The sequence below is a fragment of the Corythoichthys intestinalis genome, chromosome 14, assembly GCF_030265065.1.
Source record: "Corythoichthys intestinalis isolate RoL2023-P3 chromosome 14, ASM3026506v1, whole genome shotgun sequence".
Classification (NCBI taxonomy): Eukaryota; Metazoa; Chordata; class Actinopteri; order Syngnathiformes; family Syngnathidae; genus Corythoichthys; species Corythoichthys intestinalis.
In genome coordinates, this window is record NC_080408.1 from 43,749,763 (window position 1) to 43,767,488 (window position 17,726).

The 17,726-nt window shown below is 38.2% G+C and overlaps 1 protein-coding gene across 2 annotated transcripts; it reads right to left on the minus strand.

Moving 5' to 3' along the window:
- Positions 1-923: 923 nt before the first annotated feature.
- On the minus strand, positions 924-11,332 carry dmbx1a (diencephalon/mesencephalon homeobox 1a). Of its 2 annotated transcripts, XM_057856463.1 has the most exons (5): positions 11,234-11,332; positions 7,925-8,079; positions 7,490-7,668; positions 4,915-5,296; positions 924-1,899 (listed from the first exon to the last, which is right to left on the minus strand). In XM_057856463.1, exons 2-5 carry the CDS (start codon positions 8,076-8,078, stop codon positions 1,457-1,459), a joined length of 1,158 nt encoding a protein of 385 aa, XP_057712446.1. In that variant the 5' UTR covers position 8,079; positions 11,234-11,332; the 3' UTR covers positions 924-1,456. The 2 variants fall into 2 exon arrangements, with proteins under 2 accessions (XP_057712446.1, XP_057712445.1); XM_057856462.1 differs by lacking the exons at positions 7,925-8,079; positions 11,234-11,332 and having other exon boundaries at positions 7,490-7,900.
- Between the last annotated feature and the right edge of the window lie 6,394 nt (positions 11,333-17,726).

Below are 17,726 nucleotides of genomic sequence, written 5' to 3' on the forward strand. Positions count from 1 at the left end.
AACTGGGAAGGGGTACAGTTCCAATTCAAATTAATTGGACGTCAATCGCGTTTTAAACGATATACATGTTCATTACTTCAAACGCCCTTGGGCTAAATGTAATTAAATTGAGAATTTAATCATTGAAATCATAGTAATTATCAAGCCAGTCTTTGTACAAAGCGGCATATCACTGCCCATTAAACTGGTAAATTAGTCACAATTTGTAACTCCATTGAGGACGACATGGCATGATTTCACGTCTTGCATACAGTATGTGTTGTGGACGTTGCAACAGTTCAGACACCTCCTTTTATAGAGCCCTACACATGGCATGGCAGGGAAATTTAACTGTGACCACATCATAGGCAGAGTGAACGAAAAAAATATCAACATGTGCGCATAAAATACTATTAAAATCCCATCGCTATATGACCACCAATGAGTATTTTGTTCTTGGTATAACTATCAGAAATTAGTTTTTTGTTGCTACAAGTTAGTATTTTGCTTGTTCTAGGGTCATAAATTTGTTTTTATCAAAATGTAACTATCAGGGGTGTAGGTATCCAATCAAATTGATTGAAATTTTATTCTGTTAACATACTTTTGGTCACAGAATTGTATTTTGTCATCAAAAATGAGTATTCTGCAGCCACAAACAACTGTATAGTGCACACGTAATGCCTATTTATTTAAAAAAAACTAATGTATTTCAAGGCCACAAATGCATGTTCTGTGATTGTGGTAGAAACTTTGTGTTCCTAACCAAAAATCAATCAAGAAAAATTGCACCGATACTTTTTCTGTTGAGTTAGGTCTACAAAATGTTTTAACATTTCTGAGTGCGTAATCCAGAGTATTTTCCCATCATGTCTTTTTTTTAATCATAGGGTTCCTTCATGAAAAACACTGTACTTAATACATGCTTCCCCCCCCACCCAACCCAAAAAATTATCTAATACTGACACACAATGAAATGTAAAAAGCAACTACAAGTGCAATGTTACTTTAACACTACGTCTTACAAGAGATATGGCTAGTTGTTTACATGTGTTATAGAACAAACTGGTCAACAGTAAAGAAAAAAATGACGCGATAGAGAAAAACTGAGATCACATTTAGATTCTGCACCCAAAAATGTTTTATAAACAGCTGTCAAACCTAAACCAGAGATTTTCGTCTTTTTCATATTGTTGCCCAGTGTTATCTCATGTGTAGGGCTCCACAACTTGAACCTTGTGGTCACCATGCCAGATCCCTCAAAAGTGCCTCATATGTTCACATTATTCTTGTACACACCACGTTATGGTCTATAACTTTTCTTAAAACGTGTGTTCATTTCTCATATTCTTTCCTCATCTTGAGTTCAAAGTAGGAGTCATCAACGCTTCTTCACTTAGGCAAGAAAGGTCCTTTTTTTTTTCTACTAGAAATGTTGCTTTTGACACAGGATAAAGTTTCCAGCTACTTGAAACTCTTAGTTAGACAAGGTGTCCAATCCCAAGGAGGCTGCGTGCTGTTTGGCCCTCAACCGCAGGTTCTCGATGCTGGTGGTCTTGCTGTTGTGGTTGCTCAGTCCGCCCGCAGTCGACGCCTGCAGAAGCGGGCTATTCCACACCTGCTGGGCGTGATGGGACAGCGACTGGTAGTAAGACTGGCACGGCAAGCTGCCCAGCGGTGCTGGGGGCATGTTGACATTCATTCCCAGGTAGGGCAGGGAAGAGGGGGCGGCCAGGTCGAAAGCAGGGTAGTGCACCAGGTTGTTGGTGGCAGCCATATGCTGGCGGAACTGCTCCTGCAGGCGAAACAAGCTGAGGGGGGATGAGGAGTATGAGTGGTTCTGGGAGAGGGGACCGCCGGCGCCGCCCATGCCACTGCTTGACGAGGAAGGAGTAACGGATGGAGAGACCAGAGGAGAGTCTGTAAAAGTGGAGGGGAGACTTTTTAGAAAAATACAGAAAAGATAAAACATCCAAAGCATTTGAACTGCTAGGACTGCAGAATTGTCAAATCATGTAAAGGTGCATGCTGGTCAATTGCCATTTAATTATTGTATATTCCTTACTGCAGTATAAAGGCTGTTTTACGCTTCTGCGGCGGACTTACACCGTCAAGGCAGACCCGATTTACGACCCTCAACCGTAGCCTGACGTGCACCTCCACAAAATCCTGACTACGCATCACACCAACGTGTGGTGACGTGACCCAAATGGACTGTGATTGGTCCGCTTAAACTGTTGTATCTGGTTCAGTGCGAAATCACCGCCATTTACAAACATTCTTGTGCTACACTCAAAAATGGACCAAGCCGACGAGAGGATCATCAAAGAGGTCCGCAAGGCCAGCTGTACAATGTTTCGTCGAGGAAGGAGATTGCTGAAAATACGGGGCTGGAGGTCAGTGAAAGCATTAAAAAATGGAAGAAACTCTGAGACAAGTATGTGTGTGTTCTGAAGCGAATGGCCACACGAAGCGGTGACCCAGCCAGCCAGCATCGAGAAGCTGCGGTTGACTGCCAGCTTTTTATCACTTTATGTCGTATTTTTGGTCGGTGAACTTTGTCATTTATTTTGTACATATGTTTGCTGTGAGTCTGTGACTTATTTACATTTTACTCTTCAAGTATATCAAGAATAAAGCATGGTGGTTTGGTGACAAAAAGAGTTGTGTTGATTTTTAATTTTCAACAACAGACATTTCACACACTTGATACATCATCACTGATTGAGGGTGCCTTGGTGCTTTGATGATAACTTGTTTACCATCAAGGCTTCCAATGCAGTTTGGTAAGTTCCATAGCTGCCAGAAATCTATGACTTCCCACTGGCTGGTTGTAGGACACAGCAAAGAAATCGAACAAAATGCCGGACAACGGAGCTTGCTGGCTTCCACCCAATGCTAAAATTCGTAATGTGACTGCGAGTCTCTGTGCGGCATCAACAGTCGGACAGACCACCTCCGCAACAGTCATCTGCATCGCCTGCGCCTCAACATTTGTATGATCAACATTTGTTGTTCAATGCTGATGAGCGGAGGATCCACATTCAAGCATTCCATCTCCGTAACCATTGTTGTCTAACCGGAGGAAAACTCAAGGAATTCAACAAGAGTCCCCCAAAACAGCACAAACACAATGCAACACCCTTCTAGTAGCTTTGCGGTGAATTACAGAGCAACACGTTCCCTTGATGCAGAACTTTGAATGCTCGTTGACGACCTAGGGTCTACGCCATCGCTACGCCGTCATCGCAACGCAGAAGTATAGGCCGTAGGCGCACCTAAGAGCCTCCAATTTTCTATTTTGCTTCTTATATATGGATTAATATTGGTTAATTCTGACATGACATTCTCATTAGGGCAGCTCCATCTAGTGGATGTATAACTACTACTACTACTACTACGACTGGTACTGCACCTTATAATGCGGTGCGCCCTATATATGAAAACTGCTTTAAAATAGGCAATTAATTAAAGGTGCGCCTCATAGTCCGATGTACCTTATAGTGCGGAAAATACTGTAATTTCAAAATGTAATTTCATGTAGTTTTGGTAATTTAGAAAATGTAATTATATGTTTACTTTAGTTTTGTCAAATTAATTTTGTTTCTTTCAGTGCAAGGATAAAATAATAAACATCATTCCTGTCTCTATTTTTTACCATATCAAAATTTTTGAGAAATGTAGCATTGTTCATTTAAAAACTACAACTTATATTTACCTCATTACTGTTGTTTTAAAGTTGTGTTAATTTAGTTTTTTGTTTGTTTGTTTGTTTGTTTTAGTGAAGGTATATAAAAAACTTACATGGTTCCTGTGTCTATTTATTGTTTAAGATTAACTCAATAGATGCCATTGACGGCGATAGATGTCCAAACCATCCGAACTGGGAGGGTTAGCAGCGACCCCTGGTTGAATGGATTGGCCGTCTAGTGGTGTCAATACCACTGAAAGATGGTCATTCATGTGAGGCATGTTACTGGGAGAGTAAATCTGAAAGGTCTTTTATTTTGAAAAAAAAAAAAAAAAAAAATCATTCTCTGATGCCTCTTTACACTCATCTCAGTCACATGATAGGTTACTCCCCCCCCCCCCCCCCCCCCCCCCCAAAAAAAAAAAACAAAAAAAAAACCAAAGACCAGTGAACACATTAAAAAGTTACTGGAGACCTTTTTTGCAAAGAAAAGTCAAACTTTGGCATCCGTCCAAGGAAAAGATCTTACACAAGAGCAAGGGTTTTACTACTACTATGCGTAATTTGCGGTGTTAAGGTAGCCAACGAGGCAATGACGCTGCAAAAATGGTCACATATGTGTAATGCAAGCACTCTAGATTAACAAAATATTTTGCTGAACTTTCATGTTTATCAGGGTCGCATTTGATTTTTGCTGTATTTTCCAATCATACCTTGAATGCAGTTCCATGGAAATAATGCCTAAGTTAAACCGGTCTTTTGAGCAAAAATGCTTATGGTCTAATTCAGTTTGGGTAAACATCTGATCTGGATCGATACACAGCAACAATCCAATGAAATCGATCGAAATGCTAAAGCATCAATTGATGTCTTTTAGATGTTTTGTTCAAAAAGAATGGTTTTGATTTAGATGTCTGAAATGCTTCTACAAAATTGTCACAAACGTCAGCGTTGTATTTTTTTGTTGTTGCTTTATGTGAAAAGTAACCATCAACTGTGGATTTATCACAATAAATGATCAAAAGCCCTTGAATCGAATACTTAGTAATGACAAAGAATTAATATCGTATTGTCAATAAATTTGTGATTCATACCCGAGTATTCAAATAATGTGAACACAGCACATTTAAAGGGAATGAGAAAATCGTTGTTGATTAGTTGCAGTTAAAGTCGGCTTTGTTCAAGCCGACCGCTACCTTTTACATGTACCCATCAGCAAGATTATTATAGTTATGTGTTCCCACCTGGTTTAGGGCTGAGTCTTCTGCAAGGTGAAGAAACATCTCCCGGTGTCCCCGCTCTCTCACTCTCCATCTCCTCTCGTTGACATTTACTGTCTTCCTCCTTATCCGTGCCATTATCCTCCGCTGCAGACTCGCTGCCAGACTGCTCTGCCGACGTGACATTAAGTTCCATGTCCAGCGGGACAGTCGGACACTCTGTCTCCAGAGAGGCGGAGGTGGACGGAGGTAAGTGGGAGTCTGGGATGACGGTGGCGGAGCCTGCGGTGGTGGCCTCCTTCTCGGCCCCTCCTTCAGCGCTTGTCTCCTTCTGTTTCTGCAGTTGTTCCTTCTGGAGGCTGCGTTGCTTCTTACGGAACTTGGCTCTGCGGTTCTTGAACCAAACCTAAAAGGGATGATGAGACATAATAAAAGAATTTGCATTTTCCTGTGCAATTTTGATTTCTATCCAAGACCGAAAAGTGTTATATCAAATCTGTATTCATAAAACTAATTAACTACTAAAATGAAATCCATGTACACATTTTTTTTTTTTTTTTTTTTGAAGATCGCAGTACAAGACAATTTAGTCTGATGGTTTTAGACTATATATCTTGTTAGGATTCATTTATTGATTTTTGAAAGTTTTGTGGTATCAGTGGCCCCGCGTCTCTTAAAATTTTAATTATTATGTAAGAAATCTATATTCCTCCAGGCTATAAAATGTTTAATTGCATAATCCTCATTCGCATTCAACACAAATTCACAATGTATTATATAGACACTATGCTGCTTCACAAAATGTGACTTCAGATTTTTGAACAGTTTAACATCAAGTCATAGATATTAAAAGTCATCGTGCACTGTTCAAAGATATGCTTGAATATGAATACAAAACCTGCATTCTAAATGCAAACATATCACAGTCTTATAAATTATTTGTGTTGCGTTGCTATCTGACTATCAAGTATTTAAACGATCATTCAACATAAAATTCCTAAATTGTTTCTGAACATTCAAAAAAGATCAATACAGGGCTTCAAAACCAAGTCATGCAATTACATTTTTATAGAAGCACCTTTCAGTAAGTTCATATAGGACCTACTTCCTATAAAACTTCAGATGGCGGGTGCACTTATTTTTATTTAAAAAAAAAAAAAAAAAAAGTTCTAATGTAGTATCAGTATTGCCTGAATGGAAAAATAGCATACTTTCAAGGGCGTAGGTTTAAATAGGGACGGTAGGGACATAACACTACCAACTTTTCAGGATGCTCAAATTGTCCCCACCAACTTTTAAGCAACCTTATTTGCATTACATAATGAGTTCAGGTATATAGGCAATTTAGATTGTCTGACAATATGTTGTATAGGTATAGAATTGACCCTACCATTATTAAGTGAATTATTTATTTTCATTATGTTCAGAGTTACATTTACCTCTTTTCACTTGCTGAATGTGCCGGTCCACTTATTTACACTTTTGAAACCAAATACCTATTAGTGCATTTATTTATTAATAAAGATGTTTTTGTTTATTTCAAACATTATTTAAAAAAATATTTATATTTACAGCCTATGCAGACATTTTTTCAGATAACCATACATTAGTCATAATTGAGGTAATCCGATTTAGAAACCCCCCCCCCCCCCCCATAAATGCTCATTGTATTTTAGAGATGAAAATAAGGGAGAAGAAGATGAAAGACAAAACCGAATAAAACAATGTATTACTTTTGTGGTGAAGGGCTAAGATGTAGTTCCATGTATAGGTTTAGTTAGTTTCTGAAGTTTTCAAAATGCTTTTTTTTTTTTTTTTTTTTTTTTTTTTTAAGCAGTTTTTGAAAACACAGGTTTGAATCAAGAGGTGTGTAACCTGAGCCAGTACACATGAAAGTTAGTCAATACAGATTTATTTTTGCATTGATAATTTAGCCTATCAATTAATTCGGTTCATATTCGTGAGAAATGTAGGCCTGACCTCTGTTCATCCAATCTGTTTGGTCTTATTAATGCCCAGCCCCCAGCAAAAAGTGTTATGCAGGTTATGTTGTTATAGTCGTCCCTACCAATGGTGTGACCAAACCTACGCCTTACTTCAGATATAACTAAACAAGGCATAAGATCAATCTTTTATTAATCAACATTTAAAGTCACGGTGCACTTATGATTTTATTGTGAAGTGTATGCAGGTACTTATTATTTCCATAACTTATCAACTTTCCCTATATATTGTAATTCAATTATATTCTATTTTGTTTTGTTTTGAAAAGTATGCAAAAATGTCATTAACCGGTTATGGTGGGAATAAATACACTTTTCATGATATTCAACTTTTTTTAATATTCTATTTTGGGGGGGAATATAAAACAGCAAAGTCGAGGGAAAGTTTATTTGCTTTAAAAATAAATAAACCTTTCTATTTCGTGGGATCTGCATACCAAAATTTGGTCATTTTATTTCTGTTTGTGTCGTACTTATACAGGTTTTGTTGTTTAAAATTCGTAGTCATATGGGTATAGGAAACAATGTAAATGCAAAAAAAACTAGTGAATTTCCGTACACTTCACTCAATGAAATGTGTTTTATAGGCCTCGTACCTGCACACGAGCTTCGGGCAGGTTAGTGCACATGGCCAGCCGCTCCCTCATCACAACGTCGGGGTAGTGCGTCTTCTGGAAGGTCTTCTCCAGGGCCTCCAGCTGCTGGGCGGTGAAGGCCGTGCGGCTCCGACGCTGTTTGCGGTGCTGAGAGCCGTAACGAGCCTCCAGGATGATGTCTTGAAATGCGCAGCCGTTGGAAGACAAAACACGGCGACTTTTATTGCGCATGCACGCTGATTGTTTCACTTCCATTGATAGCGATCGACGTCCAATCAATTGTGACTGGGAGGGTTGGCAGGGATCGCTGACAACCCCGCCCAGTTCTACATGGGTTGGACGTCTATCAGCCTCAATGACAGCCAAGGAGGTAAACAGTGAGTGTATATGCATAAATGTGCATATGAATTATCTTTACATCGTGTACTCAATTACCAGCGAGTCTCTCCGCCAAGGTGAGCGCGTGCACGGAGGGCCTGTAGTCGGGAGCGTGCTGCGCCTGTTGCGCCGCCTGCTGGTGAAGGTTGTACATGGCGCTCAGGGAGTTCATGGCATGCAGCGAGTAGCCGTTCACGCCGTAGTGCTGCATGCTGCAAGAAAAAAATAATCGTTTTGTGTATGAATAAATGACGTCACCGGAAGCCCACCCGCGTGTTAATGTCTAACGTGTTATCCATTAACATCCAATTATCGCTCTGCTCGTTCCATTAATTATACAAAAGGGTTTTAATTGGGGGCAATTACCACTCGTTGCCGTAATGAACCGTGACGGATGCCTTATTCATGAATGGGATCCCTAGAAGCCAAATCCCTGTTGAAAAGATTTGCTTTAAAAAGGCGTTGATTAATTTAAAAAAATGATTCGCTATGGGTGATGCCTTTAAGGTCGTTACACAAATGATCATCTTCAGATGCTTGATTTTAGGGCAGCACACCATCCAATCCAAGGCTAGAGTTTTGGAGTTGTCATTCAGGGGCCTGACGTGTTAGATGGGCCGCTCGAGGGCACGATTAGATATGTATTAATATTAGTATTATTAGCCATAAGACTGAGAGGGGCCCACACACGATCAAATATTTTCCTGGTTCTTGTGAAATCTAGTACCATTTTCCCCGTTTGGTTATTTTTCTATATAGTTTTATAATAGAATACTCATAATTTTTATATACAGTTGCCAACTCAATCAGATGAAATCCAATGCAACTTTCTAATTTTTTTCTTGTAATTATTTGAACAATAAAATCATCCTAGATTGACATGTGAATTAATTTAACACTGTTTATTTTATTAGTTATAACATATTTATTATCATAACCGATTTTTCGGTTAAAGGGCATCGTACTGGGAGATGGATCTTTGTTTTGTTTTTAAATCACGTATACGTGAAGATATTTACACACATAAAATTTATGAAAATATATAATCAAAGAACAAAACTTCGATGCAGCTTTCATAGTGGGAACTGTATTTGGGTTAAAAAAAATCTTATATACACGTACACGTGTATATATACGCTATACGCATTCATATAAAAATGTACTGTAGAAATATATATATTTTTTTAAAAGACATGATTTCCTTACAACTCTTTTTACCTGGTAATTTTACAATAAATTAACAGCTATGTGTTTATTATCGGTATCACTGCTGTATTTTTTGTTATTCTAAATTACATATTTTTTCTCATTTTTATAGAGGAATAATAACAAAACAGCTCACATTTCATATATGCTCTTATGATCCTGCAAATACGTCATTTTTTAGTAATCCCAGCACCTGTATGACTTTTTTAAACGACAGTTTTGCATTATGCACACCCTCCTATTTAATGTATAGTCAGTTGAATGAACTTTTCTTTTATTGCTGTGCATGGAACTTAAATGCGGACTGTGTGTGTGCGTGCGCAGTAGAAACTGATGAATGTGATCAGATGGCAGCGGGGAATAGTTTAATTCGCCGGGACAGAAGGTGCTTCGCTAAACATTTACTTTCCTCCCTCAAGTATTTGATTTGAGTGCCCCCGCAAGTCCCATGCACCCCCCCAACCCCACCCCTCCTCGTCTCCCCTCTCTGGCGGCCTCTTATCCCATCGCCCCCGGGCAGCGTTTTGGCGGAGATGTATGGCTTCTCTGCGGGTAAAAATATGCATGTTGATCCCCATTTGGCTCGCCGTCTAATGGAAGTGCAAATAGGTTTCGACTGCGAGGGCCTCCATTTATCATCAAAGCTGACACATGCACGGGCCTTTTACTATTTAAATGGACTTTGGGTGACTGTATTGTGCAAACTCCTGGATCGAACGGACTCACTTTTTTGGACGGAGGGCCGCGATGTGCTCATATTGTGATAGTGAGAAGGCTGCTGCATGCAGGCGTTGCCTGCGGGGGCCTCCTGCAGGCAGCTCAATGCTTCGATTAGCAAATTGTCATTATGGAAATTGGCATGTACAGTGCAAGGCTTTTGATCCGGATAAATGAGGACAAATGGAATTTGATAGCGGCGTGCAGCCCTCGGGGGCCGGACAAGCTGTTAGGGGCTCGCAAGGGGCCAGGACCCCATTTTCGTTTAACTATCGGCTGCCATGGACGTCGACAGATGTCCAAAATAGATTGGACGTCTATCACTGTCCATGGCAGTGAATGAATTAATGTTAATATTTGGAATTTTATTTAAACATTACATTTCTGACTATAACCTCATATTTGAAATTCGAACACAAAAGTTGTTTATGATATTAAAGATGTTAAGTCCAATAATCAATCCTCCACAATTTAGATGTCAAGTTGAATTATTATTTTTTTTTATTTTTTTTTTTTGTACGGGTTGCTATTTCTAAGTCATTAAAATGGGATGCCCCCCCCCTTCCATTTGTGTAAGGAACACATAAAAATAACAAAACGTATGGGCAATTATCATTAAATGATGTGTCAATTTCAAATGTTTCATCCTCCACTTAAGAATCAATAAATGATTTTCAAGAGTCATCTTTTTTCCCCAAATGTTTCATCCTCCGCTTAAGAATCAATAAATGATTTTCTAGAGTCATTTTTGGAAAATTAATTTTAAATAATAATGAAATACTAAAATTACCCCAGAGAAGTGGTTTTACATAAAAAATCACACATTTCAGTCATTTGCAAATCTTTTTGCATTCGAATAAACATAATACATTTAACACTGTTTGAAATCAACTGGCTCTCTATTTTTTTTTTTTTTAATAATAATTCATTTTAATGCATGCTTGTATTTACTCTTGTGTGATTTTTAATCTGTGTTAAGCACTTTTTGTCAGCTGTCTTTTTAAACTGCATCTGCGTAATTGAATATCATTAAAACACTATCAACTGACGTCATTCATCAACCCAACACGTAAAACTAAAGTTGGGATTGGACTTGGATGATATAGGTATAGGCTCCTAAATGTCCAAACATTTTGCATAGATTTGTTTAAAAAACAAATGTCATTTTATTCTTACTGTTTTGCCTTATGTAACTTTTTAAAAATAATACTCTTCTTAAACGATTGGCTGAAATTAATTACGTGGTTATACTACCTTATTTGCGTTCGTTTTTGTTAAATAAATCTTCCTCACGTATGTTAGTAAAACGAGTCCATCACAGGAATCAGTTTTTGAAAATTAAATACTGTACAGTTCAGAAAGTGAAGACTCCCCCCTCCCAAAAAAAGGCATAAAAAAAGTTCGTAACTCGAGGTGAAATAGTCAACTTTGAACTTTGCTTACCTTTTAATGCGAGTCAGCTGTCACACCGGAAGTCTTTTCCACGTAATATGTTGCAGTCTTGTTGCTTGTCTTGTCTCAAGTCCACACTGGGCGCAAGCTCTCTGCGTGTGGTGGTGGAAAGAGGAGGGATTTTTATAGAGGAGCGTCCTCGCTTGTGATTGGCTACCCGAGACGTCAATCAATGTATAACTTCGATTCATTTTCAAAGGAATTTGGTGTTTAATATGTTATACCGGCTGACATTGACGGACATAGACGTCCAATCTATTGATCTGGGAGGATAGATTGGACGTTGATCTGGGAGGATAGATTGGACGTCAATGGCCGTCATTGGTAGTGAATGAGTTAAACCTTTGATTCCTGAGTTTACATCTAACAAATATAAATACAATAAACGTTGCAGGAATGCATTAAAAGTACATAAAAATAGTGAAATAATAATAATAAAATAACAATTACAACAGAATATGGGAAAATTCTTAGAAAAAAAGTCATTAAAAATTAATAGAAATTGAAAATTAAATAAGATTTTTTTTAATTAATCAAAAAGCAGGATTTATTTTACATTTTTAATTTTTTTATCTAATTTTTTTTTTTTTTTATCATTTGTTTCAGAACTTTCTCATTATACTGTATTTTTTCCAATTTAATTTTTTATATTTAGTATTTTTTAATACTATTTTTATTATATATTCCTCCAATCTTTTATCCATATTTGTTAAACGTAAATTCAGGCGTCATTGGGTTAAAATTGCTATATTTGCATATTTTTACATTTTAATGTACTTTTTTTTTTTTTGGGTAGTGAGAAGGAATCACCATTGATTTTGTTGTACTTCCGTTGCCTTGAGAGTCTCCTCCCGGCCTGCATGGAAGGATTTGGGATGGGAGAGGGAAGACGAGACGCCACCTCAGCCGCCAAAAACCCTGTCTTAAAATGACTGCGGGTAAGAGGATTACGGCAATAATGCCCTTCTCTTCTTGAAGGGTTTTTTCTTCTTTTTTGGGGGGCGGGGGGGATTTCTTCTCCCGGAGCAAAACCGTTTAGGTAGGGAATTAAGGGCAGCGCAAAGTAGCCTTTTAATGTAGAGGCTTGCATATTTGGTAGCGGGGAGATTCTCTGCAAAAGGCTTGGTTTGGGGCGTTGATGTAACGTGCTTGTTTTAACAGAAGATTGCATGGGACAACAATTAGAGTGGGAGTGGGACTTCAAATTTAAAACATTTGAGGTCATTTATCATGATAGGAAATAATTTAAAACAATTATTTTAAATTAATAGTAGAAAAATATTGGATATTTCCTAAAATTAGAACTATACATATTCCTAATCTATTGCATGATGTAAATGAAAATTGAAAAGTTTTTGTTGTTGTTGTTTTTTATAGAATAGCTGAAATGTGTTCTCTATCACATGAGAAATTGCATCAATAATTTAAAATAATATTTAATATTTTAATTATTGTGTTACTATGGATATCAATTGTGTACATTGTATTGTGTTATTTTTTATTTGTTTCTCGTGAAACCGAGAATATTTTAAAGGACATTTCGAAAATATCTATTTTTTTAAAACATCTTTTTTTTCACAAGGTAAGTCATCATAAAATACAGAATACTTTAAAATCATTAAAATAAATCAATTTAAAACTTTTTAATGAACCTATTTATATCATAATTTTGCTCAATATCAGAAAAATAGTTGCATGTATCCTACATGGAATAGAAAATATTCTTAACAATTAGTTTGTAATTAATGATGATGACGATTATTACGATCGATTTTCTCTCTCTCTCTCTCTCTCTCTCTCTCTCTCTCTCTCTCTCTCTCTCTCTCTCTCTCTCTCTCTCTCTCTCTCTCTCTCTCTCTCTCTCTCTCTCTCTCTCAGTCCCTCCGCAGTTCCCCGCGAGAAAAAGAGGATTAACTTGTGAACCAATGGAAATAAGAACTTAAACGGGAGGTAAATCTGGCCACTGTCTCTTTGTAAGGAGCGTCTCTAAAGCAATTAAAGCGAGAAAGAGTTTCTTCTGAGCGCCTCTCCACCCAAAGCTCCTTATAGAGCAGGGAGAGCTGTCCAGTTTAAACGTCCCAAAAACAGTTCCCTTTACCCCCGTAGTGATGCATTGCTCAATTCAAGGTGGCTAAACTGTGACCCTCAACTGAAAGTTCTCAAAAAAACAAAAAAAAAACAAAAAAATAAAATAAAATAAAAATCCCCCCTCCTGCGTTTTTTTCGTTTTCAGCTGAGGATTTTTGTCTACTCATTACAGACTAGGTTACCAAATTTCATGTTGCTGAGTGTGGCTGAATTTTTACTAACATAATTTTTACTAATCATTTTTACTTAATTGTAGCTTTAAACCAAAATGACAAACTTCCTTTGTCTATTTGGGCATGCATGACATCCTGAGACTTTTTTTGTTGTTGTGGCAACTCATGACAGACATGCTTGGCAAATTTCATGTTGCTAAGTCAACTGATTGGCGGGGCTGAATTTCTCCAAATAATTTAACGGGTGCTACCAATCCTACAGTTTTACTGATAGCAACTTCAGACCAAATTGTCAGGCTTCCTCTGTCTTTTTGGGCGTCGCTTCTTGAGACTTTTACATGTGTCTAGTCATGACATACATGCTAGCCAAATTTCCTGTTGCTAAGTTGGAACTGGCTGGCTAGGTTAAATATTTACAAAACGTTAAGGGCGTGCTTCATATCATACATTTTTACTAAACAGTCTCCATTGCAGACTTTTTCTTTACTCATTTACTGCCTTAATGGCAATATACTGTCTGTCTAATTCCTTTAACACATACAACCCCTAGCAAAAAGTATGGACTCACCAGTCTCGGACGAGCAATCATTCAGACATTTTATTATGTAGAACAAACTCGGATAAAAAGCTTGAAAAAATAATGAATTAGTTCAAAAGTGCAACTCTTTAGCATTCAGAAACACTAAAAGAAATGACTAAAATACATTGTGGTGGTCAGTAAATGTCACTTTTTTAGAGCAAGTGCAGGGAAATAAATATAGAATCATTCCATTCTGAGGAAAAATATATGGAATCATGAGAAACAAACAAAGAAATAACAATTGAAACACATCTCTAGTATTTAGTTGCACCACCTCCTGCAGTCTCTGAGGCATGGACTTGATGAGTGAACAACAGCATTCTTCATCAATTTGGTGCCAACTGTCTTTGATTGCAGTTGCCAGATCATCCTTGCAGGTCGGAGCCTTGCTGTGGACCCCCCCAGGTTGAGATCTGGGCAATTTGCAGGCCATGGGATTCACTTGATGAGTCTTTCTCCAAGGAATACTTTAACTGTTTTAGCTCTATGGCATGATGCATTGTCATCTTGGAAAATGAGTTCATTATCCCCAAACATATTTTTAATTGAAGGGATAAGAAGGCTGTCTAAAATTTCAATGTAAACTTGTGCATTTATTGAAGATTTAACTACAGCGTTCTCCCCAGTGCCTTTGCCTGACATTCAGCCCCCTATATCATCAAGGACTAATGTTTTCTTCAGGGAGTCATCTTTGTAAATCTCACTGGAACGGCACCAAACAAAAGTTCCAGCATCATCAGCTTGTCCAATGCAGATTCTTGACTCATCACTGAAAATAGCCTTCATCCAGTCATTCACAGTCCATGATTGCCTCTTCTTAGCCCATTGCAGTCTTGTTCTTTTCTGTTTAAGTGTCAGTGAACAGCCCACATCTTTGGCAACCATACGTGTAGCGTTACTTTCTTCAAGAAGTTTGATAATCCTCTCTTTGCTCTCAAGAGACATCTCTCTTGTTGGAGCCATGATTCGTGTGAATCCACTTGGTCCAGCAGCCCTCCAAGGTGTGATAACTGCACTGTTTTTAACTGCTGACTAAGGAGCAGAACTAATCTGAAGCAGGGGCCCAATTAAGGAAAGGAAATGGACTGGGTGTATCTGTATTTTCTACTCAAAATGGAGTGATTCCTATTTTTTTCTTCAGAATGGAGTGATTCTATATTCATTTCCCTTCACTTGCTCTATAAAAGTAGCATTTACTGACCACCACAATGTTTTTTATACATTTATCTTAGTGTCTCTGAATGCCAAGGATTTGCACTTTTGAACTAATTCATTAATTTTTCAAGCTTTTTATCCGAGTTTGTCCTACACAATAAAATATATGAGTGCTCGTCCGAGACTGGTGATTCCATACTTTTTGCTAGGAGTTGTAGAAGGGTGGCGGTGTATAATCATGTTTCAGTGCCATTGATGGTGAAAGACGTCCAATCCAATCAGCCTGGGGTGGGAGGAACTCCCAGTGAAAATGGATTGGACGTCTGTCTGCGTCAATGGCAGCCAAGCATGTGCAGAGATTGAGGGGAGGTAGGCGGGCAGTGCCCCCCTTAGTGGCCGAAAAATATCATTGCATGTAATTGACTTTCCTAACGTATAGAGAAGTTTCCTGAGCGAAATATGGGCAGCCCCATCTTGAAAAATGTCTGCTCCGACTTCCGGTTTAGAAAGAACAACATGAATTGCGGCTGAAGTAAGCAGTGTGTTGACAAAGTTAAAACTGTAAAATTAAGCCAGAGGAACCCATGCAATCTCCAAAAATGGATTCAGCATGACCTAGATGAGACGTAGATGAGATTGTATGATTGTTCTTATCACTTGATTGATGATTCGTGGACAGAATTATAACAACCTGTCAGCCTGTGTTGATGTGAGGTATAGATTGATACGCCGGCCACTTAAGTAACCAAAATTAGATGAAATTACAATTTAATATTACATTTTCCGAATGTAAAAGGGCTGGCACAGATTTGGTTGTTTCAAGGAAATACTGCAAGGTATGTAGATATAAACAAAAATAGTATGTCATTCTTTTTTATTGCAGATATTGATCGCAAAGAAACATTTGGACAACATGATTCCATTTCTTGTTTTATTTAAAACGATCCGTGTATGTGCAAAAGAGATCAATATATCACAATTTATAAAATTATTAGAAAAATAGCATACGAGAATGTGAAAACAGACCGCAAAGCTCCGGAGGGCTTGAGAGCCTCACCAAACTTCGACCCGACATTACGCAGACCTTCGGCGGGCTACGGGCTTTCTCACGCTGTCCTCGGTAATTAGGGCTTCAATAGCGTATCTAAAAGTTGCTGCAGTTAAAAAGCACGTAGTTAGATCTCGGGATCGAGCTGACGGTCCGCCACGAGGCGAGCCACCGTCTGTCCCAGCCTCTCGGCCGCTCCCGAGTAGAACGCACGTAGTCTCGATAAATGTACATCAACCTACAGAAAGTGTTGATGTGAGACACATCAACTTGTCTTCCCATGCCATTCCACCACAGTTTTCCACCTGTAAACAAATGAACAAAAAACTTGTAACAGTTACATGTATGTGTTGACATAATTGTGTCATCTACACATACTTATTAGCAACAGGCTAGCAGCAGATACAGTAGTTGTAGTAAAGAATATTAAAGATCATCATAATTACGATCATCATCGTAATAACAACAACAAAGGCAACAAGCCGTTTCATGTGCAAGATTTTAGCTTTAGTATTTTTTAAGCACTGGACACATGAAAATGCAGGGATAGGAAGAACAGACCTTCCAAAACACAGCGGCAACATGGCTAAAAAAACACGTGGTCTTTGTGGTGGCACGAGCTTGGTTCCACATCTGCCTTCATGAACATGTTGTCCTTCCCTCTCGTGATGATGGCAGATGGAAGCGGTATTTTCAAATGGTCTTTTTAATGTTTATTCCCGCTCCACTGTTGTTTTGGATGGAGAAATTCTAAAACGGAAGTTGTTGGAGAAATGAGGAAGTAAAGCGGATGTACCTTGGAAACCTGTCTATATGAATTTAAATTAAAGACCTATGCTGGTAAAATGTTTTTCTCCAAGCTGTAACACCCAAGGAACAACAAAAATTACACAGAGTTGTGCAAACAAACACAGTTAAAAACAAAGCACAAAAAACAGTTCACAAAATACAGATAGTCTCCGGGTTACGACGTACTTATGTGATTTTGACTTTATGATGCCTGAGTCTCGTCATTTTTTTAATGTTGACTTTTGTTTTTTGATGCATGCTTTTATTTTGGCGCAAGAAGTATAGAGCAAGTACACAGTGAGTGCAGCCGAGTGACAGAGAATAGTGACAGCCTGAGCACACATTTGTTGCTTGTGAGGCATCCAGAGGCAACGGCTGTATATAACACCTTTTGAACTGTTTATTGCATGTTTTGAATTGTGGTCAAATACTTGCGACAAGTTTATGTAATTGTTTTCGATGATGTGCGGATACTAACTGATACATGCTAATCGTTTGTTATTGCCATATCAGCAGCTACTTGCAAACGCAAATTAGATTTGCTGTTATTGAAAATTTTATTTTAGGTTGATTCTGCAAGTGATGTCATGAGCAACTGAATAAAGTCAGCAAACCACATGGACGTCTGACATTGTCATTTTGGAGCTTAGC